The sequence below is a fragment of the Triturus cristatus genome, chromosome 1_2 (genome assembly GCF_964204655.1).
Source record: "Triturus cristatus chromosome 1_2, aTriCri1.1, whole genome shotgun sequence".
NCBI classification, from domain to species: domain Eukaryota; kingdom Metazoa; phylum Chordata; class Amphibia; order Caudata; family Salamandridae; genus Triturus; species Triturus cristatus.
The window spans coordinates 771,662,675-771,688,998 of NC_140580.1; the positions used below are offsets into that span (position 1 = coordinate 771,662,675).

A 26,324-nucleotide genomic window follows, 5' to 3' on the forward strand; every position below is an offset into this window, starting at 1 on the left:
TGCGATTCTTCTGGTTAGCTGACTTGTATCTTTCCACTGCTCACCCTTAGGGAGCAGATTTTGCTATGTTTTGTAGTATGTGTGCTACTTACCCCATCAAATACCCACCCAACTCCCCCATGCTGTGTTGCTTCCCATCCTTCCCAGCTTGTCTGTAAAAGGACAGCAACAGGGATATTTTTGTTGGGGTAATCTGAAGATCAAACCTTAAGGGCTGTTTTTCCATTCCAGATATTGCATGAAAATACAAGCTTTGGCATATAAAGGCTTTTATGGTGCTGAAGGAAGGGCCATCTGCTCCATTCACTCCGGTGCGGTCTTAGGCAAACAGTGTACTTAGCATAATACTTCTTCTGACGGCTCATAAACTGGGTCCCTGGGCTACTATGGAGGACCAACTGGCTGAGTGAAGTGGAAAGTGAATTAGGCCTTCACAATGGTTTCCCTTTACATTCTGACACTTCCTAATTCTTTCCTAATATCTTTTAGAAATTCCTTAGTAAAAAAGTAAGAGGGACGTAATCATTCCCAGCTTGTCCATTAAAAGACAGCAACAGGAATATTTTTGCTGGGGTATGACTGAAAAGCAAATCTGAAGGGTTGTTTTTAGGTCTCGGCCTGCCGTAAGCAGCGCATGCGCTGCTCGTCCTACGAGGGCTTCTTGGAATCAATACGATTCCAAGAAGCAGTGTCCCAGCTCCGCCCGTGTTTTGCATTGGTGCGCGTCGTATTGCATCACCAATTATGCAAAACCGGGTGTTCTGATTGTCCAGGAGGGTTTTTAGTCCCTCCTGGTTACCACCCTGTCTCCTTTTGGCCCCGCCCGGCAGGATTGCATCTTTTACAAGCGGCGGGACACAGTGGCTCCTAAATTCCTAAATAGCCGCTGCGCACTTTGTTTGTTATCACTCGGCTTTGCCAAAGGCAGCCGCGTGTTTATTTTTGCATTTTTATTGCAAATAATGGATTTTTATTGTAGTGACCTCCCGCAAAGTTTATTGTACCCTAAGAGTGAGCTGCCTCCACCTTCTGTGCTGGTTATTGTACCTGAGAGTGAGCGGCCTCCAGTGACTGCTAGCTTAGGTATCCAGAGACTGAGCTGCCTCCAGCGGCTGCCAAGTTTATTCTACAGAGAGACTGAGCTACATTCAGCTTCTGATTAGTTTATTGTACGGGAGACTGAGCTGCCTCCCATTTCTGCCTGGTTTGCTGTGTAAATCGCATGCGAGGCTGCCCTTTCTCTAGCAGCTGCTGAGTTTTTTAGGTCTCATTTAGGCAGCGCTTGCGCTGTGACTTCGAGACATGCTGTATTCAGGATATGTGGTTAAAGCTCCACCCATCTTTTCTAAATGGCTCCTGTCCCTGTCCTTTGTAAATGGTGGCTTTTCATTGGTCATTAGGCTTTGTAGTCCCTCCTTAGTACCGCCTTGTCTCTCACCCCTGTTACATGTGTTGTTACAATTACAGCCTCAAGGCACTACTTTCTTAAAGACATTCAGGCAGGACACTCACTTAGTCCTAAACTAGATTGGCAGAGATTACTTTACTCGCTAGCACATCTCATATTTATATTAGATCTTCTATAAATTTCCCTTTATCAGCTCCACATAGAGTACATCCTAATCTGGAATTCATATAATAATTATTTTTTCACATTTCAAAGCTACTAATTGTATACATGGACATAGCTATTTGAATGCACTGTGGTACTGTCTTGCATGCAATGCATTATGGGTAGGGTAGATTTACCATATCTTCAAAGTTTATGATGCTCACTAGGGACCTCTAGGCACCTAGACAAGCAGTGCTGGTGCCTTGCTCACTAGGGACATCTAGGCGCAGCTTGCTGTACTGCACCTACCACATCTCATATATATTAGACCTTCTATAAATTTCCCTTCATCAGCTCCACATAGAGTACAACCTAATCTGGAATTTATATAATAATTATTTTGTCACATTTCTAAACGACTAATTTTATTTGTACTTATAGTCGTTGATTATGAGAAGCAAGGCAGGCAGTAACTGGGGCTCTTTTACTGCCAGCCTTGCTGTTCTTAAGCAAGGACAATAAGCACAACGTGCTTGTTTAGGCACCGCTTACAGGTTTTCAAAACACATAAATAAAAGACATTGTCATTTACAATGGCAATAGCTCAAATTCTCGAAATGCGAGACCTATTGCATTGCAAATGCTTGTTCTATTCTAGATATTACATGAAAGGACAAGCTTTGGAATACAAAGGCTTTTATGGGGCTGGAGGAAGGACCATATGTTCTACTCACTCTGGTGGTATCTGGAGTAGAAGGTGTACTTTGCACAACACTTATACCGAAGGCTCATAAATCTGGTGCCTGGGCTACTATGGAGGACCAAATGGCTGAGCCAAGTGGAAAGTAAATTAGATCTTCACAAGGGTTTCCCTTTACATTCTGACACTTCCTAATTCATTTAAAATTATTTTTAAAGTCTCCTAAGTGAAAAAGTAAGTGAGAATCAATCCTTCCCAGCTTGTCTGTAAAAGGACAGCAACAGGGATATTTTTGCTGGGGTATGACTGAAAAGCAAATTTTATGGGTTGTTTTGTATTCCTGATGTTGCATGAAAAAACAAGCTTTGGCATACAAAAGCTTTTACGGTGCTGGAGGAAGGGCCATCTGCTCCACTTACTCCATTTGTGTCTGGGGCAGAAGGTGTATTAGCACAACACTTCTCCTGAAGGCCCATAAATCTGGTCCTTGGGCGACTTTGAAGGACTGAATGGCTGAGTTAAGTTGAAAGTGAATTAGGCCATCACAATGGTTCCTTTTTACCTTCCGACACTTCCTAATGATTTTTAAATTCTGTTTAGAGTTTCATAACTGAAAAGTAATTGAAAAATAACCCATGCATTTATAAAGATTGAAAACATTGAACATCGAATTTTGAGATACCATAAGATATGTGTTTGCTTTTCCTCCAGCATTTTGAATGTTTTTCTTCTTACTTTTATGAAACAGTACTTTACAGACAAACATTGACAAACCCAGCAGCTCGCCAGTCGCATGAAAAAGGCATAACCCATTAGCTTTGCCAATCCTTGATTATTATTCAGAAATATGTTATTGAAGAAGAGTAGGGACCCTTAATGGTGGTGCTTGGTCAAAGAGCTCCATCTGACCTTTCCCTGTGAAGCCCCTGGCCAAACCTACCAGAATAAAACCTTAGAAATTTCACACCTAAATTCATTATATTCTGCACTTCTGGGGAAAATATTGTAAAATGTGCTATTTCTTTTTACTCCAAAAATTCTAACCCCATGGAATGGAATTGTATCAGGTGACGAATTATCACAACAAACACTGGGCCAGACTTAAATAATGTAAGGCCTCTGGGGTAATGGGGCTGCTGGCATGTGTTGATGCTAATGGAGGAGTGAGCACTGGTTTATGATGTTGGAGCATAGGACCCTCAGTCATGATATATGGTGTCAACACTTATTTTTGTGGTTGGAGGAGTAGCAAGTCCAAGCATTTGGAACAGAGGACACTGTAACACAGATGGTGAGAACTAGGCACTTTCATGTTATTGAAGGAAAGGGCATTTTATGGTTACAGAGGACTCTGATGCTGTTAGAGGAAAGTGTAGTGTTGTGTGAGCATGTAATGATGGAACCTTTGTGGCTCCTGGTGGACTCTGTAGAACTGTGACTTAAGCATTAGAGCATATTGAATTGAATGCTGGTTTAGAATGTTGATCATCTGTTCTTAGTAAAGAGAGGTATCATGCCACAGTGCTGGAGGGAGTGACCCCAGTGAAAGCACCCATGTGTTGCTTATAAAGATGCCCAGATCCGAAGCCGGCACCCAAACATGTTGCTGAGTGGAGCTCAAAACAAATCCAAAGTTTTCCGAAGTGCAGAGAGCCGAGAGGATCAGAATTGTGGCCATTTGCCGGCACGTCGCAAGACCTCAGAGATGGTTTGCATGAAGGAGATCACCAAGCAGCGGAGGAAAGAATTATGCTCTCCGCGTCATTAAGTTCCACCAATGGTTACAATGCTGTCACCTTCTTGAAACCACCACCGCCATTCGATATCGCCAACAAATGCCATGCAGGAATAGGCTTTGGTATTCCCATTGAGGTGCCTTTTTAATAGGCACTGTCGTGGGAACGCCAAAGGACCACCTGCCAGACCATGAGATTACTCGTAATCTGGCAGGTGGGCGGTGATCGAGTTTGGTGGTCTTGGAGAACAGCGCTGGCGTGGCGGCCCACACCAGGACCACCAAATCCATAATCAGGCCCTTGGTCTGGAGCAAGTTCTTATGGCTGCCAGAGCTGAAGCATGTGCTAATCGACAAGCTGCTGACATGGAGGCCGGTGGAGCCCAAAATGAGTCAGTCGTAAATGTGAGAAATATGCAAAAGCACAAAGCCAAGGGACACAAAGTGAATTCTCCACAGCAAAAGAAGTTGTGTTTCAGGTGTGGATTTTTGCTTCCACACAAAGGTAAATGTCCCATCATTGGGCAGGTCTGCAAAGGCTGTGGAAAGGAAAATAATTTTGTGATGGAGTGCAAGGCAAAAGAAAAAGTAGGAGCGTCATGGCGCAAAAACAACATGGGCAATCGAACATTCCATAAGTGACGTTCAATGCATGCCCATAGGGTCAAACAACATCAACTGAGGTAAATTGAAGCCAAGTCGATTGGCATCTAAATCTTGCCAAACAGTTCTTCCATGTCAATATCAAGTGAAAGTGAAGAACATGGGTGTGCCATGTTGATGTTCACCTCAGAAAAGCTTGGGTGTGTTAGACTGGCCGCCTATAAGGAAAAACACTGGTCCAAGAGAAACCGACATGAAAAAGTGCTAAAGTCATTCAAACATTTTCTGAAGATCACACTAAAGGTCAATTGTTGCCCAATGCCTTTCATTATCAATAGTGGTGCATCAATAAATATTATGCCTGAGCTGTCTCTAGTGCCCCGACCTATGCCATTAAAAACGAAAGTGAATAAGTGGACTACATCGACACCACTAAAAAGTCAAGGTTCATTTGTAGCAACTATGAAGAATAAGAAAACAAACGTACAAGCGCCCATTCATGTATGCCTGTTTACTCAGCTTAGGTTTGCAGTTCCTACTCGAGGATAAGCAACAGTAGGGAAAGTGTTGGAATTCGGAGCAGGTAGATTTTCTATTCCCACTCCAGTCTAAGTAGCAATATGGAAAATGTTGGACCTTAGACGGGTTAGATTTACTATTTCCACTCCAATCTAAGCAATAGTAGGGAAAGTGTTGAACTTCAGAGAGGTTATATTTATTATTCCCACTCCATTGAATGCAACAGTAGGGAAAGTGCTGGATTTTGAAGGGGTTAGATTTACTATTTACACTCCAGTCTAAACTACAGTCGTGACGTTGTTGGACTTTGGAGGGGTTAGATGTACAATGCCAATCAAATGTAAGTAGGAGTAGGGAAAGTGCTGGACTTTGGCGAGGTTGTATTTACTGCTCCCACTCCAATTAATGCAGCAGCAGAAAAAGTGTTAGACTTCAGAGCAGTTAGATTTACTATTTACACTCAAGTCTAGCAGCAGTATGGAAAATGTTGGTCTTCAGGGGGGTTAGATTTACTTTTCCCACTCTAATCTAAGCAACAGTAGGTAAAGTGCTGGACTTTGGAAAGGCTACATTTACTACTTCCACTCTAATGCATGCAGTAGTTAGGAATGTGTTGGACGTCAGAAGGGATAGATTTACTATTCCCAGTCCAGTCAAATTAACAATAGGGAAAGTGTTGGAAATCAAAGGGGTTAGATTTACTATTCCCACTCCAGTATATGCAACAGTAGAGAAAGTGTTGGGCTTCAAAGAGGTTATATTTACTATTCCCACTCCAATGCATGCAACAGTAGGGAAGGTGTTGGCCATCTGAGGAGTTAGAGTTGCTATTCCCACTCCAGCCTAAGCAGTTCCCACTCCAGCCTCGGCAACAGTAGGGAAAGTGTTGAACTTTGAAGAGGTTAGATTTACTATCCCACTCTCATCTAAGCAACATTAGAGAAAGTGTTGGACTTCGCAGAGGTTATATTTACTCTTTCCACTCCAATGTATGCAACAGTAGGAAATGTGTTGAACTTTAGAGTGGTTAGATTTACTATTTAATCTCCAGTGTAAGCAACAGTAGAGACAGTGTTAGACTTCGAAAGGGTTAGAGTTTCAATTCACTCTCCAGTCTGAGCAACAGTAGTAATGAAAGTGATGGACTTCAGAGGGGTTACATATACCATTCCAACTTAAAATCATTTTTTAGAGAACATTTAAATACCTAACCACGGGAAATGATTAAACCACATTCTATATATAAAAAGACACACTATATGAACTAGGCAATACTAACTTAATAAACTATAAAATATTCTTAAACAAAGCTTTAAACTAAATGAATTAAATTCACTTCACCCTTCCAACCCAGAAACCACAAACACCAAAAAGAATAAAACACAAAAAAATACAAAAATAATCAATAAAGTACTTAAATAAAACAATTAAAATGTAAGTATTAATACAATACAAAATAAACTGTAAATTTTATTTAAAGTTTGCACCATTATATTAATATTTTTTAAATACAAAAAATAATTCACATAATAAGGTAACAAGTACAAATATACATATTTATTTATCAATTGATCAATTAATTACAAATATTAATTAATAAAACAATTACTTAATTTCAATAACTTCCCATACTATTTCCTTGCAGAACCAAAAACCCACTACTAAAATATAAATGATAAAAGTATAAAAATGTAAATATATAATTAAATAAATAATAGAAAACTTAAACAATCTGGTTAATTAAATATATTAAAATTCCCCATCATACACAACAACCCGTTACTAGAATATAAGTTACTAACAAAAATAAAAGAATTGAGATGTACATTAAAATGAACAAATTAGACATAATAGATAAAATGACAATGAAACAATTAAACAATCTTCATACTTAATAAACAATTAAATATTCAAAATACAATAAAGATGAATAACCCTTAAAATTAAATTAATAACAATTTTTATTAATTTACAACCCTCTTTCCAGACAATCCCAGTAACCCACTACTACGTGATAAATTACTAATTAAAATAGCAAAATAATAATAATAATGTTACTAACAATAACACCTTAAATTAATATACTAATATATATTAAAATAATGAAAAAAACGATGTGTTTTACAACTATATTAAAGTCAATGATATTATATACTAAAAAAGTGATTTTTTTACCTGCGATACTCTACTCCATGATACTTTGGTAGTGACAATATTTTTCACACAATATTCATGTCACACTATTTTTTTCAACAATATTTGTGTCTTTCACCTGTTGATTATAACCTTTGTGATATACCAGACATCATAAAAACATCAGCTGTCACTGAACCCCTTTTGTGGAGGATATGGCTCTATGTGCTTTAAATCACAAATATAAAGAATAGTATTAGAGTGACCATCAGCCCCTAACAAATGGCTATTGATTATTCTTAACTTTGATCATTGATGCCACACTGCACACACTTTGCACAGTGTCATGTTTTAAATATCAGAGACCTTTTTTAACATTGGGCTGTCCTACCCTTTATTTTGCAATAACATCATCCTATTACTGAGATCCGCTCTTTCAAAGGGACACAGGGAGGTTGTCCCTCTGAGGAAATATGAATTTTGTGATCAGTTATGTCCCCTATCGTAGACCCCAACGGCTCCATGTGCATGCTATAAGTACATGTATGTTCCCTCCTGCTCCAGTTTTGAAGACGCAAATATATGTGCGTCCACCGTCAACATGTCCTCTTTCAGATCCGCCATGAATGGGTCAGATATTCCATTCCTAAGTATGAAAGGCCACCGACTTTATGTGGTTCACTTTCCACATTTTACAGATTCAGGCGAGTAGGCCCAGAATTCTGTCATCAAGCCTTTTCCTGCCTTCTGCCTCTGAAAGCTCCTGTCTGAGCCTGCATCTGTATCCATGAACTTTGTCCTACTCCCTGCGCGGCTAACGGTGCCTGATCCAGCCTGTCGCCTGCCAAAAACTGTATTTCACCTTCAAGATTATCTACTCCGCTCCTCATCCGATGCATTCCTGTCTAGTAGTTTAGGTAAACATTCCTCCAGCTATCGTGCAAAGGGCCAGGCCTCGCTGTCCTCATGCAAGTAATTCATAGCCCCGTTACCATGGAATATTCCTACCCCCTCGCATCTAGTGTAGACACTTAGACGCTTGTACACGCACTAACAGTCAATATAGAATAGATTCTATCCTAGAGACCTCTCCTTTTGGATAACACAGTTCTTTAAACATAGGATATTAGATATGATTTGGGATTAGGTTGACATGACCCCCAGACTTCTGTCTCCACATGTAGAGCTAAATGTCAAGTCCCCTTCACCCTCTAGTTGCACGTCAATCACACGTCATGCGGCTGCGCGCGCATCTCTGTCAAATATTTCTGCTGACATTGCAAGATTCTCTTATGGATCCACCCACTTGTGACATCATGTATGATGACGTTTATTAAATTACGCCCATACATCCGCCTCTATTAGTTACGTATGCACCTTTTATCTGTACTATCAGCTGTTACGCCTCTTGCATCTGTTTCACTGTAATGTATTTTCTATAAAACTGCCTATCTGTCAATAATGTATGCCCTTCCTTCCTGAACTTTCGTGGTGATGGAATAGAAGCCCGCAATTCGAATTGCATTCCTTTGTATAGGAATAAAGCCTTTTTAAACCTCTAATACCACGGATTCTGCCTCTTATATTTACTGAGTTATTCTTAATAGACTTTACCGCATAAAAATAGTACCGGTAATGAAAAATTTACCAGATAAATTGGCGCCCGAATAGGGACACTTTCTCATCTCACGCGCCGGCGGTGCGTTGCAGGCCCGGTCTCCTGCCACAGCTGAACGGACAAAAACGCGTACCTGCAGGATTTCCTGTATCTCCCTCCGGCCAAGCGGGGACGACTGAGGCTGCGATCAACACCCAGACGAGGCGGTGAGAAGTGCGAAGTATCCCGACCAGAGCCTAGCCGAGAGAGAGCAAGATCCGAGGTATACAGAGGCCCACCAAGTTCCGGAGTTCCGAGTCCAGTCGAGTCGAGTCCAGTCCGGTCCAGTTTCAGTTCCGTTCCGAGGCCTTCCGTTCCGAGCTACCCGGTGAGTACCATTACCGGGGAGGCATTTAACGTGCACATAGTCTGTGCCGGTCAAGACGGGTTTGGGTACACAAATCCGGTCTGCACTGTTTCAGCAGTGTATCTGTACTGTTTAGCAGTATATATAGTATGTTTTGCATATAAATAAGTATAAATAAGTATTATCTAGTGTCAGTATTATGTCAGTAACTAGTTTTCTATTAGTTATCATTGTTCGTAAAACTGTTAAGTGTTAAATGTTTTAAATACGTTCTATATATTGTGGTGTGAATGACTGTTCATTATTGTGTTTTCTTGTATAAAGTGTGTTCTAGTAATAAGGTCTAAAAATGCCGCTCTTTTCGAAACTAAGACAGATCAAAACTAGAAAAGGTGTACTCGAAGAAGCTGTTCCCATCCCCCCTAGGGACACTCCAGGGTACTTTATGTATCATAAGCATGGCCTAGATGCCGTATTATTTCTTGATTTATGGGTGGACTACACCAAAGAATTACCAGAGAGTCAGAGATGGCCCGCAGCGGGGACCTGGGATGCAGATTGCATCATGAGAGTAGAAGAAGAATTATGGAAAAAGAAAGCCAGACAGTCACAGAAAGATGCCATTGAATTATGGCGTAAAGAATCATATAGACGTACAGAAAAAGCACTCAGACAGGAAGAGAAAGGTAGAGAGAATTCAAATAAAACCCGAGAAAATCTATTACTTGAGGAAGGTACCCGAGTAAAATCAGAACAAGTAGATAGACAAAGAAACACTCTTATGAATGGTATGTATCCTCTTCTGGCCGAAGGGTTACCTAAGGCTACCCCGGAAATACCAAAAGACTTAACTCCTCCATTGCTCCCGATAAAAGCACATCCCAAAACACATCCCAAAACAGCAAAGGACGTTTTCCTTTCCTCCTATTTAGATGACGCAGCTCCCGAGTATGCTAATGCCATACCACCCACACCGCTTGCCGATGGTGTTCAACACCAAGAGCATTCGTCTGTATCCCCGCAACTACAAACTCCTACACAAGTTCCAACAGGCCCGTCCGTTTCTACAGTTTTTCCCGCATCTACAATCTCTATCCTACGCCCAACGAACCCTTTTGTGCCTAGCACCTCAGATGGTGCTACAGGAGGTACGACAGACATGTTTGCCACACCGCCGCGAAATAAACAGACCCTTAGAGATTTAGCACTCCAACGTACACCCCAACTAGCGACATCCAACATGTTTAAAGAACAGCTTGTGGATTGTAGATACGACCCAGTACCAGGTAGACAGGATAAATTGCTCATACCATCACTACGTATAAGACGAGCTACATTATATTTAATGACGATACCAGGAATGGGTGAACACCTAGACGAAATATATCGCTTTGTCCAAACAGGGCGAGGTCCAGAAAGTATTAACGAAGCTATGGAATACCAGAAAGTGGATGTCCAAAGACAACTACTACGTTTTTTCATAAATTGTGTAATTAGGAATCAAGACAGGCCTGGGGCAGATCACGATACCATGCAAAGACTTGCCAAATGGGGTCAGAACATATCAGAAGAGAAACATGATAGACAGGCGTGTATAATCGCCATGTGTCGAAAGATCCGCAAGGAAGTAGAACGAATACATAAAGAAAGACGAGAAACAGACAGAGTAGAATCAGAAGAAGAGGAGGAGCAAGAATCAGAGCAATTAGAAACGATAGCTTATGTAGGTAGAGGAAGACCCCATAATAATACCAGAGGTTTTAACGACCCGATACGTCCAATACGTCCAGAATATAATAGACATTTTCCAAACCCTATGTTAAAAACAAAATCCCCTGAACACCTATTCCAAGCCGCTGATAAATTACTCCGAGATCGAAGGGGGTACCACATGCTCGATTCCATGGACGAACAAGAATTAGCCAGGTCAGCAGTACAATGGGCTGACAGTCCCGGCGAATACAATGATGATGTACTTGCACACACGTTTCTGAATCTTGACCCATACGAACAGCGTTTAGCTAGTATATACATGATTCAACACCTCCTTATATTATATAAAAGCCAACACTCCGATCCAGGACCATTACCTGACATATTGACAGAACTACTCACGAATATATGGAGAGGGTCAGGTACTGATTTGATTAAGGAAATTCTAGAATCCCGAAACCAATATTTAAATTTCGTATGCCCAGAACACGTTCCAGTTCCCATCATGGGAAGAAGAATGTATCACATAGATAGACAGAACCCGTTACGCGAAGTACACCCAATCAGAGGTGACGGTAATAATTTTACACGCGTGTTTGTGTACACGCCTATAACTAAACTGGAATTATTAGAAATGAAGAAAGTAGTACCCAGCCATGACAAGGACCCAGCAGGTTTCCACCGTGAAATAAAGGACATGTTACTCATGGGAGAGTATACCTACCCCGACATTATGAAAATATTAAAAGTCCTATTACCCGCCGGTGTTTATGAGAAACTAAAAGAAAAGGAATGGGAGGTGGGAGACCAAAAGATAGATTGGACAGCATTAGAAAACGAAGAGAGGGCCCGAGCTGCAGGAGCAGGGCTTGGGGAAAAGACTACAGCACTAGCAGGGCTACTAGTGCAGGTACTGCCACGTTTATTAACTACGAAAAAGGAAGACTGGGGTGCAATATCAGCCTGTAAACAAAAACCAGATGAAGACACTAGTGATTTCTATTCCCGATTTGAAAAATGTTTTGGTATAAATAGTGGCATAAAAGCAAGTAGCGAGTCATATCCACATCTGTTTGTGACAAAATTAGTTGAAAATTCTCTGCTACAAGTCAAGAATAGAGTATTGAAATTCGAAAGTACCTGGCAAGGTAATACCCCATCACAGATGTTACAGATGTTACAATATCACCACAATAGAATTAGAGAAGAACAAGAACATGAACAAAGACGTATGAAAGATACGAAAATGAAAATGCTTGTTGCACAGTCAGTTCCAGTTGATGGTCATCAAAAGGGTGATTCCGCAGGTCCAATGAAAGGGACATGCAACTATTGTAAACAACAAGGTCATTATATACACGATTGTCCAGTCCTGAAACATAATATTGCTACAGGTAGAACCCAGGAGAGACCACGTCCACCTAGACAGGATCAGAATCAACAACAAATACCTCAGCATGCACAACCTAGGTTAGCTCCGCAACAACTAGCTCCACAACAGGCAGCTCCACAACAGATCGTAGCACCACCACAAGCGCAGCCTATTGCTGCAACACAAGCAACAACACAACAGATGTATCAGTATGCACAAGCAGATTATCCCGATTATCAGCGATACACATGAAATAGCCTAGAGAGGGAAGTTGGCTTACCCCTTATAGAGGTTCCTGTAGACCAAGAGGGACCTTATGTACATAGTGAACTATTAGGGGAAGACAGAAAGTTTTTACTTGATACAGGGGCAAGCAGAACAACTATAAGACGAAGTGAAGTTCCAGGGGCACCCCTCTCAGGCTCACAGAATATTTCCCTTGGATTCTCAGGAAAACCTATAATCAATGACGTAACACAACCTCTTCCACTTACGGTCGGTCCATTGACATGTACTACAGATTTATTGCTTACTAAATCATGTCCAGAAAACTTGTTAGGCATAAAAACATTGAAAGCTCTAGGAGCCATAATATGTTGTTCTCCGGAAGGAGTACGACTATTTTTACGTGACTTTAAAGGTCACTACGTGTCCAGAGACATGGATCACCGACTGCAGAATTTACCTACACATTTATGGGCACAAGGCCCCACTGATGTTGGTTGCATGAACATTACACCATATCGAGTTACACTGAAAACAGGAATAGTACTACCACGAATGCGACAATACAAGTTACCACCAGATGCTGTAGTGGCTTTACTGCAAATCATTGACGAGCTCATTGCACAAGGAGTGGTTGTCGAAACCGACTCCAATGTATGTAATTCCCCGATAATTCCGATTCTTAAAAGAACGGATCCAAAAGCACCACCAGTATATCGATTAGTTATTGATCTACGCGAATTGAACAAATGTATTGTACCGCAATACCCTGTGGTCCCAGATATCTCTTCATTACTCACAGCTATTGACTCAGAAGCAACGTTCTTCACTGTAATTGATCTCAAGAATGCTTTCTTTAGTGTCCCAATCGATCCGGAAAGTCAATATCTGTTCGGATTCAGTTTAAATGGACGAAGTTTTAAATTCACACGCGCACCTCAAGGGTTTACAGAAAGCCCCAGCATCGATAGCCAAGCACTGAAACGAGAACTTGACAGTATCCACATGCCAGTTAACACTGCCTTGCTTCAATATGTCGATGATCTGCTGATCACCGCCCGAAGCGAACCTGAATGTGAGATAGCGTCACTGACCGTTTTGAAATTTCTGGCCGACAAGGGGCACAAGGTGTCCCCTTCTAAGCTGCAATTCTGTGTCCAGCGAGTTGTTTACCTTGGGCACTCGCTGTCCAAGGAGGGAAGGCAGCTTACATCCGACCGCATCCAGTTAATTGCTAACATGTCACCACCCAAGACACAAAAGGAGGTGCGGGCTTTTATAGGCCTCACCTCATACTGTAGGCAGTGGATCCCTCAATATGCATTTCTAGCAAAGCCACTCATCCAGTTGACAACACAGGAGGCAGCCACATCGCCTGTCCTCCCTTGGACTCAAGAACATACATACGCCTTTGAAAGCTTAAAGAAAGCTTTATGCCAAGCACCTGTTTTAGCAACACCATGTTACAGTAAACAGTTTACACTCTTTGTTACAGAACGCGAAGGTACTGCCTTGTCAGTACTCACTCAGGAACAAGCAGGATCACACAAACCATGTGCTTATTTCTCTAGTACATTAGATCCAGTAGCTCAGGCTCTTCCTGCGTGCCTGAAATCGGTGGCAGCAACAGCTTTAGCAATCAGACAAAGCGATGCCATAGTGTTAGGACACCAATTGACAGTACAAGTACCACACGCAGTAGAGGTTCTCTTGAACCGCACACAAACACAACACTTGACTATAGCGAGACTCACCGGTTACGAATTAACATTGTTTCAGCCACATATAGAAATCAGACGTTGTAATACGTTAAATCCTGCCACACTGTTACCAGTAGGCGGAACAGATCCATTGGCACATGATTGTGTCGAAGTCATTACTATCACGACGAAACCCAGACAAGACTTGACAGATATCCCTTTGTCAGATCCAGACTTGACATTGTATGTAGATGGGTCATGTATGAGAACAAGTACAGGAGAGTTAGTGCCCGCTTACGCAGTCACAACAGACACTGAAGTCATTGAAACAAATTGTATTAACACTTTGTCAGCTCAAGCAGCAGAGCTCATCGCTCTGACACAAGCCTGTATTCAAGCCAAGAATAAGAAAGTCAACATATACACAGATTCACGTTATGCATTCGGAGTCGTCCATGACTTCGGCGTACTGTGGCGAGAGAGAGGTTATTTAACTTCTCACGGTGCCCACATCCAACACGGACCCCTCATTCAAGCCCTATTAGACGCGATTCATCTGCCTACTGCAATATCGGTTATGAAATGCAAAGCCCATACCAAAGTTACCGATATCATTTCTCAGGGTAATGACCTAGCTGACAGAACAGCTAAACAGACTGCTCAGAATCAGATTCACACAACTGACATGACAAAGACAATAGTTACGACACCAACACCTTGCATGACAGTTAAGGATCCCGCCCTTGATGTAATTGACATACAGACACATGCTACACCAGAAGAAATAAAGAAATGGACTGAATTAGGAGGGATCCAAACGGGTCAAGGATGGATGATGAAGGAAAAATCTATATGGTTTCTTCCCGACTCCATGGTTCAAGTCATCATTAACACAATACATAGTCCAGCGCACCTAGGAGAAAAAGCTATGCTAGACAGCATTCAACACATCTGGTTTAACAAACATTTGCGAGCAGCAGCTAAACAAAAAGTTCGTACCTGTATGATATGTTGTCAGTTTAATCCAGGTAAAAGCATCCCCGTAGAGCAGGGTGGATTTCAACCTCCCGATCATGCTTTTGAAGTCCTCCAGATGGATTATATCCAGATGGAACGATGTTGAGGATTCAAATATGTCCTCGTAGTTGTCTGTGCTCTTTCCCGTTGGACAGAAGCCTACCCGGTTTCAGATTACACTGCCCCGACTACTGCCAAACAGTTAGTTCGAGAATTCTTCCCACGATACGGTTTACCACGTGTTGTCTACTCAGATAACGGCCAGCCGTTCTCATCCGAACTAATGAAACACGTTTCCCTTCTGTTAGGCTACCAATGGAAATTCCACTGTGTCCGACATCCCGAGGCGGCAGGTCTCGTGGAACGCCATAATCAAACTCTGAAAATTAGATTGTCCAAAATATGTAGAGAAAAAGGTGTCGATTGGATAGTAGCCTTACCAGTTGCGCTCTTTTACATGAGAATGGTAGCACATTCTCGAACAGGGCTATCCCCGTACGAGGTGATCTTCGGTAGACCACCAAATATGTGGGGGACGCCTATACCTCGCAAAATCACTGATGTTGACTGTAATATGCTGACAGATTACCTGGCTTCCTTGATGTCTGCACTACAATCTTGTCGTTCACAGGTAACCGCAGCTTTTCCCGATAATACTGAGGTGAAGCCCCATGACGTGGTTCCTGGTGACCTGGTTCTGGTCAGGAATTTTGACCGGAAGACCCAACTGGAGCCTAGGTGGAAGTCGCCAAAGTTGGTTCTACTAACTACAAGGACAGCCGTGAAGATCGAGGGACGGAAAGGGTGGTTGCACTCGAGTCATATCAAGAAATTTTATGGACTACCATCCAGTGTGAATACTCAACCCTGTATTCCCTCACAGACAGACTCAAAGCTCCCCTTGGTTGAGCAGTCAAAACCAGAACTTTACAAACTAAAATTAAGGTCTAGCAAGTCAGACAATTTGATTGTTTAAGTCCTCTCCAAGGTGAATCGGTTGAATTTGTCTCTGACATGTATCCTCTAGACCGGAATAGAGAAAGAAATCATCAGATGCAGCTTAGAAGCATGCGTATTGTAAATCATTTCGTAGTCACTGCACAGTAACATTATTAATTTTGTTTTTTCTAAGTCTTCTGATCATCATTGTCAGCATACTATTGCACATGTATTACCCTATTCTTAAGCGTGCTTACAATGTAACTGCAGAACATTCTTTTAGCGAATTACCTCCGCATGAGTTGTCCTATAGATTTGCGCTGCGCAACAACACATTCATTAGTATGTTACATCATTCCCATCAAACCAGCAATGCCACAAATTGTTGGATATGTGGCCGACTCCCTCCCTATCAGAACTATAAGGGAGTTTTGCCCCTCTTTCCCTATCCGTTCACACACAATGGCTCCTGTGGAGCATGGTTTAGTTTGATTAATTCCCTAGATTCAAATTCCGCAGTTTATCAAGACAACTGGGTATGGGGAAACCTGAACTTAGTTTTGCTTAAAGTCTGCTACCCTAACAAGGAGGGACTTCCCAGAAGAACAGGAACTGATCTAGAAAATGAAGTATATGGATTAGGTAATTTTACACTTAACCTTATGATCCTGAACGTTGAATCTGAAGCTACACCAATCTTGCCCGCCATGTCAGTATTCCCAGTAAAAGGGGAATTATGTGTAAGAAAGAATGGTTCCATACACATGGGCCATAGTAAATGCACCACTGTAATAAAATTCAGTGATCAAGGCAAGTCTACATTTAGAGCTTCTCGCCATTCCTACTTTATATGTGGCCAGACCGCATATATACGTCTACCTCTAGATTGGGATGGTACCTGTTACATAGCATTCCTTCTACCACCTGTTTTCCTAGCTCCTCCTGATTATCATAGAAATACCCATTTAGTACACAATAGACAGCAGAGAGATCTCCCAATTGTCGATTACACTGAAACAGCATGGGAAAAATACACCGATTTCAATAAAGGTTTCTTTCCCTATATAGGTACAGTCACTAATAGTAAGCTGATACGTAGATTAACCAGAACCCTTGAAGCAGTAGTGAACGAAACTATTTCCGCCTTAGGCAATTTAACAGAAGAGCAGTCTGCTATGCGGATTGTTGTGCTTCAAAATCGTCTTGTCCTTGACGTCATCCTGGCCGATAGGGGCGGAGCTTGTAGGGTCATCGGATCAAGTTGCTGCATTTTCATACCAGAAAATTCGCCGTCAGTATATAAAGCCATAACTCGCCTTCATAAGATTGTAAGCCAGATACACCAGAGTCCAGGCACCTGGACTTGGTCCGGTTGGTTCTGGGGCGTGTTGTCAGTCTGGGGATGGAGAATCCTATCCTTCCTAGGTATTGGCTTTCTCATACTATTCAGTTGCTGCTTATGTCTACAATGTGGGCCAGCGATTTGTGGTCTGTGTGCCACCTCGTGTATCCCACATCCAAGTTTTCGTTCGAGATCCCGGAAGAAGAAAGAAGAACAAATGATGCTATATGAACAGATCGATGGATTGATGAAGATCGATATCTCCTGAGGGTCCGTAGGGGACAAGGAGGGAATGAGGAAATATGAATTTTGTGATCAGTTATGTCCCCTATCGTAGACCCCAACGGCTCCATGTGCATGCTATAAGTACATGTATGTTCCCTCCTGCTCCAGTTTTGAAGACGCAAATATATGTGCGTCCACCGTCAACATGTCCTCTTTCAGATCCGCCATGAATGGGTCAGATATTCCATTCCTAAGTATGAAAGGCCACCGACTTTATGTGGTTCACTTTCCACATTTTACAGATTCAGGCGAGTAGGCCCAGAATTCTGTCATCAAGCCTTTTCCTGCCTTCTGCCTCTGAAAGCTCCAGTCTGAGCCTGCATCTGTATCCATGAACTTTGTCCTACTCCCTGCGCGGCTAACGGTGCCTGATCCAGCCTGTCGCCTGCCAAAAACTGTATTTCACCTTCAAGATTATCTACTCCGCTCCTCATCCGATGCATTCCTGTCTAGTAGTTTAGGTAAACATTCCTCCAGCTACCGTGCAAAGGGCCAGGCCTCGCTGTCCTCATGCAAGTAATTCATAGCCCCGTTACCATGGAATATTCCTACCCCCTCGCATCTAGTGTAGACACTTAGACGCTTGTACACGCACTAACAGTCAATATAGAATAGATTCTATCCTAGAGACCTCTCCTTTTGGATAACACAGTTCTTTAAACATAGGATATTAGATATGATTTGGGATTAGGTTGACATGACCCCCAGACTTCTGTCTCCACATGTAGAGCTAAATGTCAAGTCCCCTTCACCCTCTAGTTGCACGTCAATCACACGTCATGCGGCTGCGCGCGCATCTCTGTCAAATATTTCTGCTGACATTGCAAGATTCTCTTATGGATCCACCCACTTGTGACATCATGTATGATGACGTTTATTAAATTACGCCCATACATCCGCCTCTATTAGTTACGTATGCACCTTTTATCTGTACTATCAGCTGTTACGCCTCTTGCATCTGTTTCACTGTAATGTATTTTCTATAAAACTGCCTATCTGTCAATAATGTATGCCCTTCCTTCCTGAACTTTCGTGGTGATGGAATAGAAGCCCGCAATTCGAATTGCATTCCTTTGTATAGGAATAAAGCCTTTTTAAACCTCTAATACCACGGATTCTGCCTCTTATATTTACTGAGTTATTCTTAATAGACTTTACCGCATAAAAATAGTACCGGTAATGAAATATTTACCACACCTCACCTTTTGCATTCTTCTCATTCAGAAAGTCTCTTGCTACTGGTAGGTCTCTGTCCAGTGCACCTCTGTCCGCCTCAAGGCCCTTCATCTGCTTCTCGAGCTGCAGTTGCTTATTCACAAATTCTGACTCTTGATGATTGTTCTCCATCCTGCGCTGTCCTTGCGTCGAACTCTGGTGTCTTTAATAACAAACAAAACACAATTAGAAGAAACAAAGGGCCTGAATAACAAATCTCTGGATCTACAAATCTCTATCCCACAAATTCCAGACCATCCGGAACAGCATAGCCACACTCATCCTCGGCATCCCACGACAAGACCACATCAACCTGCACCTGCGAGACCTCCACTGGCTCCCCCTCGAAAAGAGAGTGACCTTCAAGCTGCTCACTCATGTCTACAAATCCCTGGACAACACAGGACCCCAAAACCTCAATGAACAAATCCTTCTATGCACCCAAAAGAAACCTCCACTCTGCCGACCTTGCCCTGGCCAAAATCCCACGCATCCGCAGAGCCAGAACAGGAGGAAGAGCCTTCTCCTACATTGTGGCCAAGACCTGGAACAAACTCCCCCTCAGCATCAGAAGAACCCCCACTCTGCAAGCATTCAGAAAGAACCTCAGGACCTGGCTCTTCGGATGAGATGGAGGTGCTTGTACACTCCTCCCCCAACGCCTTGAGACCCTCACGGGTGAGTAGTGCGCTTCACAAATCCCTGATTGATTGATTGATCGATTGAGTACGAGTTTGGTGGTCTTACCGCTGACCCGTGGCAGGCCAGTCAATGTCTGCAAGCTGGCGGCATCCTGCCCGCCATATTACGATGTTTCTTTTGTGCTAGCGATGTCGTAGCAGCGGTCTTCAGACCGAAGGGAAGTGTTGCGCTAGGCACCTCACTATTTTTAGGTTTGTTCCACAGTGCAAATACATATGTGTGTATTCACACAAAGCAAGTCTGAAAATATACACATACGTATTACACCTATGAAAAACATACCTTGTCCAACAGCACAGGTCCACAGCCATTTTAACAGTGAAGAAATGTACGAGTGGCTTACCTTAGGAGTTGACGTCAATGATGTGTATTTTCTTAATGGGCAAGTGTCTGCAACAAAGGGAGGACCTGGAAAAGAGGATTCGTGATGGAAGGAGTAGTGGAAGCTGGATACAAGGTGAGTTCTCACCTTATAAATCGCGTTCCTACCAGCTTGAGTGTGGAAGTCCTCCTCCCACAGTTGGCTTGGCGGTGAGCCACATTGTAATCTTGATGGTGGGAACAGGGGCTGGACTCCAGCCATCAGGTGGTGTAGCCTGTGACAGCGGTCTATGTGTGAGGCAAAGACTGGCAGAGGCGGCAGTACTTGGTGGGCTTTCGTCTATGGGGCCGCCAACATCGTAATTTTGACTGGCGGCGTGTCTAGCCAGTGGTCAGGGAATCTGTCACCACTGCAACTACGTTACCAAGACTGCCACGTTCGTGATCAGGTCCATAGTCTCCACCCCATTCAGGTCATACTACAATTCCCAGACACATCACAAACTTAGATTTAAACAGATACATTTTGGAGTATTCTTGAAGAGAGTGACTTTGTCTTAAAACTTCGTACTGTGAATTATTTGCAGCTATTAGACCACACAAAGTTCAAGACCTATTCTACTCAGCATTGAAAAATCATTAGTTCTGTCCTGTATTTTGGCTGTCTGCCAGAATTACGTACTGCCAAAATTAAAAAGCATACCATACAGGACTGGTTTGGACTTAACTCTTTTGATAATGAGACTTAGGACAGAAGTGCACCCTTTGATAGGCCAGTAAATGTGTCAGTCTGCTCGTGAAGTGATTGCATTGTAGTGCATGGACATTCAAGTGGCCATGTAAGGCAATGAAGGAGCAAAAGAGCTAGGGACCGATGCCACCAAAAAAAACACAACTACTGCACTAACCCACTGAGAGAGCCACCACAGGGCACCATGGGGCTTTTCATTGCAAACTGTGTATGTGGCTGCAGCTGCAGAGATGATGCAACACAGCATGGCTTGGACGCCCGCCCATGCGCATTTCTCGCGAGAAATGCGCATGCGCGGGCGTCCGCGCATGCGCATTTGTAAAAAGAAGTTGCCGTCAACGAGGAAGAGGGAGCCCCGGGACCCCGCACCGCAGGTAAGGCATTTTATCTTATTTTTAACATAGTTTAACTTATTTTAAAATGAGGGCGGGAGGCGGGCGGCGGGCAGCTCTGCTTCACCCTGGCGCATGCGTAGTGCTGCCTGCTACGCCTACTTCGTAAACCGCGAAGCAGGCAGTGCTACGTACACTACGTGGGCGGAGCACTACGCCCGGGTTTAATTGAAAATAGGGATGTAGTGCCAGTGCTATGCCTCTTTCCTTGCTTCCCCCTCCCAGCATTGGACTGACAACCATAATTACAGATCCCTACTGTTAGAGCAGGGATCAATATGGTCAAAGGCCTCCACCTGGCATGGCAGGAGTAGTTTCAGAAAGACAGTAGGGGCATATTATCAATGGCCAGCGATAATTATCGCTGGCCGTGCTTAGCGATAATTTTGTTATCGCAGGCTATCTCAGGAATTTATCGCCCTGGTAGCGCGTTATTAACAACGCGTTTCTCCACGGCGATAAAAATTCCAGCGATAGCGAGGTTACCACCATTTTGCAGGGAACATCGCTGGTTTTCCCGCAATGTTCCCTGCAAAACGGTGATAACCTTGCTGATACGACCCACAGGGTCGTATCAGCATAATTCACCCCAATGTTAGGATAGGTAAGTCTGCATTTTAGCAGACGTTAGTTTTTGGAGAAAACAGCGATTATCTCCAAAAACTAACGTGTGCTAAAATGCTGGGGCAGCCTTGTAAATATCGTGATGTGAACATCAGCGATATTTACAAGGTTGTCCTGCCCAGTGACACCCACTTTGCATTTCATTAGAGATGCAAAGGGAGGCGTTGGGTAAAAGGGTGCTAACATGCGCTAATGCATGTTAGCACCCTCTTGTTAATAGGGCGATAGTTTTATCTCCGCCTTTTTGGCTTTAAAGGCCAAAAAAGCGGAGATAAAGCCCTTGTAAATATGCCCCAGTAGTGCCTGCAGACAGGCACCCATGTCATGCTGGCCGGTCAGCATTGCTTTGGTTTACAGAAAGATTTTGTAAACAAAATATCAATGCCCTAACATGGGAATCCTGGACAGGAAAAGAACTGGGTTAGAAGGCCTGCAGATGCGTTGACCTGGAGCCATTGGCTCGGTCCTGGATGGACTACTGGGTCCCAGGTTTCCAAGATTGCTGAGCCAGCTAAGGGAACTTTGCAGTTTCCTTATTTATAAATTTGGTTGATCTCCTTTCCCATAACTAACCCCCATATAATTTGCCTCTGGAAAGCAAAACAAGCATTGACAATTCCATTCGACCTAGTTTATGGATGCACTGTCAAGCCAGACCAAAAACTCCATGTAGGTTAATCACTGTGCTCCCATCTGTGCTGCTGCCAGAGAAAAAAACTATAGATTGCCTGGTTATCTAAGAAAATTTAATAGGACTACAATGCTATTTGTGTGCTCTGAAAGTTCACCTTCCTGCAGCCGCATCACTAAACAAAATGACCACAGCTCTGTGGCAAGCATTTTTTTAAGCACTCAACTTCTGCCCAATCAAAACATGTAGACCTGACTCCCGACGTGTGAGTGGAGCTAAAGCCCCTTCCTGGTGATGTTCACATAATTGTCTGGTGACAGCTGCGATGTCAAGCGAGACCACAAAAATTCTCTCCAGTAGACCATGTTGCCACGCCATGGCAGAAGGCCTTCATTTTTACCGAAGCAGATACTTCCATGTCGATGACAGAAGTTTTAACAAAAATGCCCTGTCATAGAGGTTATTTCGAAATTTGAGTTGCTAGCCATGATTGTGCCACTGGAGGCAGTGCCTTTGTCCCCACAGTTTGGATGCAGCACCCAATCAGGCTTTAATTGAGCCTTTAAAAGTACTACTGAACCAGTGACATAGCTAGACTAGTTGCCACCCATGGCGGTCCTTGCAGCGGGTGCCCCGTGGCCATCTGCAAGAGTGGAGGGGGGGTTGTTGGCGATACCTGCGGCCGTATGTAAGAGTATGGAGGGGGTGCTGGCGATGCTGCAGGTAAGACCGGGGCGGAGTGAGGCCGCCACCCCCAAAACAAAACTCGTGCCACCTGGGGCGAACCACCCCCGCTCCTCCCCCCATTTCTACGCCACTGCATTGAGCAAAACTTGACTAGGAGGACCAACTCAGTTCATCTTCAGAGCTGCGGAAACTTTGTGGAATTTCCAATTACAAAGTGACTTTGGGACATCCCATTAGACAAATTGTACAGGTAGAACTACATATTTTAAGCCATATTTTCTTCCTCTTAGGGGTCGATTTGATAAAAACCGATTTTCGTGTTTGATTGTAAAGTCTGGACATCAATTCACATTTCTATATTATGTGCAAGAACATGCATGATTCAACTGCACCTCCAACCTTTTGAGAAACGATGCTTTGGCCTTTCCTGCTACCAAAAGGTACTAAAGGTCCGTTTGGTGACGTGTGTAATATTGCGTGATATTACTGTTGTACAATATTACTTAAATTAGATTAAACTAAATACTAGAAACTTTGCTTGCTTGTCTTAGGTCAACCATTACTCTGAGAAAACAACTTTAAACCTCACAAGTTAGATCTGCACAGATCTTGCAAGGCATTTGCTATTGATTTCTTTGCATTCTTTGTTCAAAGTTGGCTATGTAGATAGTGCTTTAAAGGCTGGACACCCTACATGCAGTGTAGTCATCCTTTCTGAAAGAAAAATGCTGTAGTTGGTCCTGTATGTATCAAGCATCACCATTGGTACTGTATGTATCAGGCATCACCTCTATCATTTATGGTTCTATGCTATGGTTGGTGGCTGATTTAGGACCTTATTACAAATTTGTCGGTTGGCTGCCCGCAGTATTATAAGTGTGGCGGTCGGACTGCCACAGGACCTCTGCGACCGCTGGGGATCAAGGATTCCACAGTGATCGCACAACGGTCAGGAGCACTAATATGCTGCCAGTGCCGCTGCAACACAGCCAAGCATATTAGGAGTTGCCTGTCCACTGCCCTTTTCATGGCAGTGAGACTCCCATGAAAAGAGTGGCGGAGAGGCCACAAAGGAGGTCCTAACAGGTCCCCTTGCTGCTCCTGGACCTGGTGGTGCATGCAGGAAGGCACATGTAGTGCCCCCCTGGTTTTGCACCCCCAGTTCCTGCACAGGGTGGCATGTATGCTACACCGTGCTGGAAGGTGCAGTCGGCGCTCTGAGAGAAGCAGTCTGCATGTTAGGCTCCTCTATGAGCCTAACAGACTACCACTGTCAGACCACCGCAGGACAACCCGCCAGACCAGGTTATAAACTCCTAATCTAGCGGGCGGTTGCACCACGGATTTGGCGGTCCTACAGTCGACAACACGTTGCACTGTCCGCTTTAGGACTGCCAAAGACGTAATAAGGCCCTTAGCGTTTGGCGAGTGGTCCACTGGCCTGGCCGACTTTAAGGACTTTTGGGGCCTGCGGAAGAAAGTTTTTGGGTCCCCTTCTTTGGAACAATATAGAATTTCTTATGGCTGTTTTGTTAATAGAAACCCTTGTGGGTCCAAACAATACTGAATGATATGGTAAACTTTTAGAAATAGGCACACTCAAAAACAGTGGAAAGCTCAAGCTTCCTGAGCCAAAGAATACCAAAAGAAAGGTTCAACAAGCTTTTATAAAGCCATTCCTTTTAGCTCGTTTTTTACGAATTTTATGTGGAATTCAGTATCTAACCTGCCTGTTCCTCCCATTGTTAGAAAGAAACAGCAAGGGCGACTTGGAGGATGTTTAGTGGACTAGTTCATATTATTAAAATATGATCTATGCACACAGTACTTGAAATAGTAGCTTTAGTGCTGGATATTCATAATTACATAAATACCCCTTTCACTACTGCTTTTCGTAGTGCAACTCTAAGGATTTTCTCCATTCCATTTGATGAAATCTTCTAACATCTTTATTTCTCTTCCCCTGCTTTTCCCCACTTTACCTCTTTCTAAGTGTGGACCTCTCGATCTGGCTCTGCAATCATGTCAGACTCTGCTGAGTATTATAAAAGCAAGAGGAGGGGGAAGAAAGAGAAGGTCAGAGAGGTACAGAAAAGAGTATAGTGGGAGAGGTGAATTATAGGGAAATGGGGGGTATGGAAAGAGATGAGAGAGTCAGATAGTTAAGGAGGGGAGAGATGTAACGTAAAGAGAGAAAAGGTGATATGACCCAGGGAAAAGATACAGAGAGAAAGAAAGAGGAAGATGTAAGTAGGTAAATAGGTAGAGAGATAATAAGCTTTTAGAAACAGAAAGAGATGTAGACAGCACTAGGGGTAGGGAAAGAAAATGTAGGAGAGAGGAAGGGGGTACATTGAAGGATGATGTACAAAGAGGGGTAAAGTAGAAAGAAAGGTGCATTAGACAGATAAAGGAAGACAGAGGAGAGGTGAACAGGTAGAGAGACTTGTGGGAGCCAGAGAAACAGAAAAATACTAATGGCCTGATTTACAAAGGCAAAATTACACTTTAAGTTTACTCTTTTTTAGCATTCCCTAAACGCAAGTTTAATTTTACCAATAGTCTGGCGGACAACTTCGCACATAAAAAGATATGGTAGGCCTATATTTTTATGTACGGAGTCACCGCCGCAAGGGTGGAGTTTCCACAGTCATAAAATTACAATTAGTAAAATTAAACCCCATAGTTTGTGAATACTACAAAAATAGTAAAGTTACTACAAATTGTAAGTTTACCCCTGTGAATCAGGCCCAAGTTTGAGAATTAGAGTGACAGAGCACTGTGTGGTAGAGAGATGGGCAACATGAGAAACGGTCTAGAAGGACAGGTGGTCAGAAGCACAGAGCAAAGTAGAGAAAGTAGGGTTAGGGGTAGAAAGGAAAATGAAGTGTACAGCAAAGAGAGGTGACACAGAGAGGCATAGGTGAAGCATAGAAAGAGAGCTGAGGTTGATACAGATGTAAAGCTAGAGAAAGAGAGTGAGGAAGCGAGAGAGCTGTGAGACAGAAGTAGAGTGGGAGGTGGGGTAGGTAGATATACAGGGATGGGAAGGGAGAAAGGTGAGGTAGGAGGTGAGTTGAAATGGAGAAGGGGTGGGGTCAGAGGGAGAAGAGCTTGAGATAAAGGTAGAGGTAGAAAAACAGAAGTAGTGGGAAAGGAGGAAGGTAATGAGAGAGGTAAAGTAGAGGGAAGAGTGGTTGAA

At 43.1% G+C, this 26,324-nt stretch overlaps 1 protein-coding gene across 1 annotated transcript in view; it reads right to left on the minus strand.

The window, feature by feature from the left end:
- LOC146868007 (uncharacterized) overlaps positions 1 to 26,324 on the minus strand; it is a 170,190-nt gene that overhangs the window by 71,691 nt on the left and 72,175 nt on the right. The window contains exon 8 of the mRNA XM_085615163.1: positions 19,002 to 19,177. Coding sequence (XP_085471289.1) covers positions 19,002 to 19,177 — 176 coding nt within the window. The remainder of the gene's footprint in view (positions 1 to 19,001; positions 19,178 to 26,324) is intronic.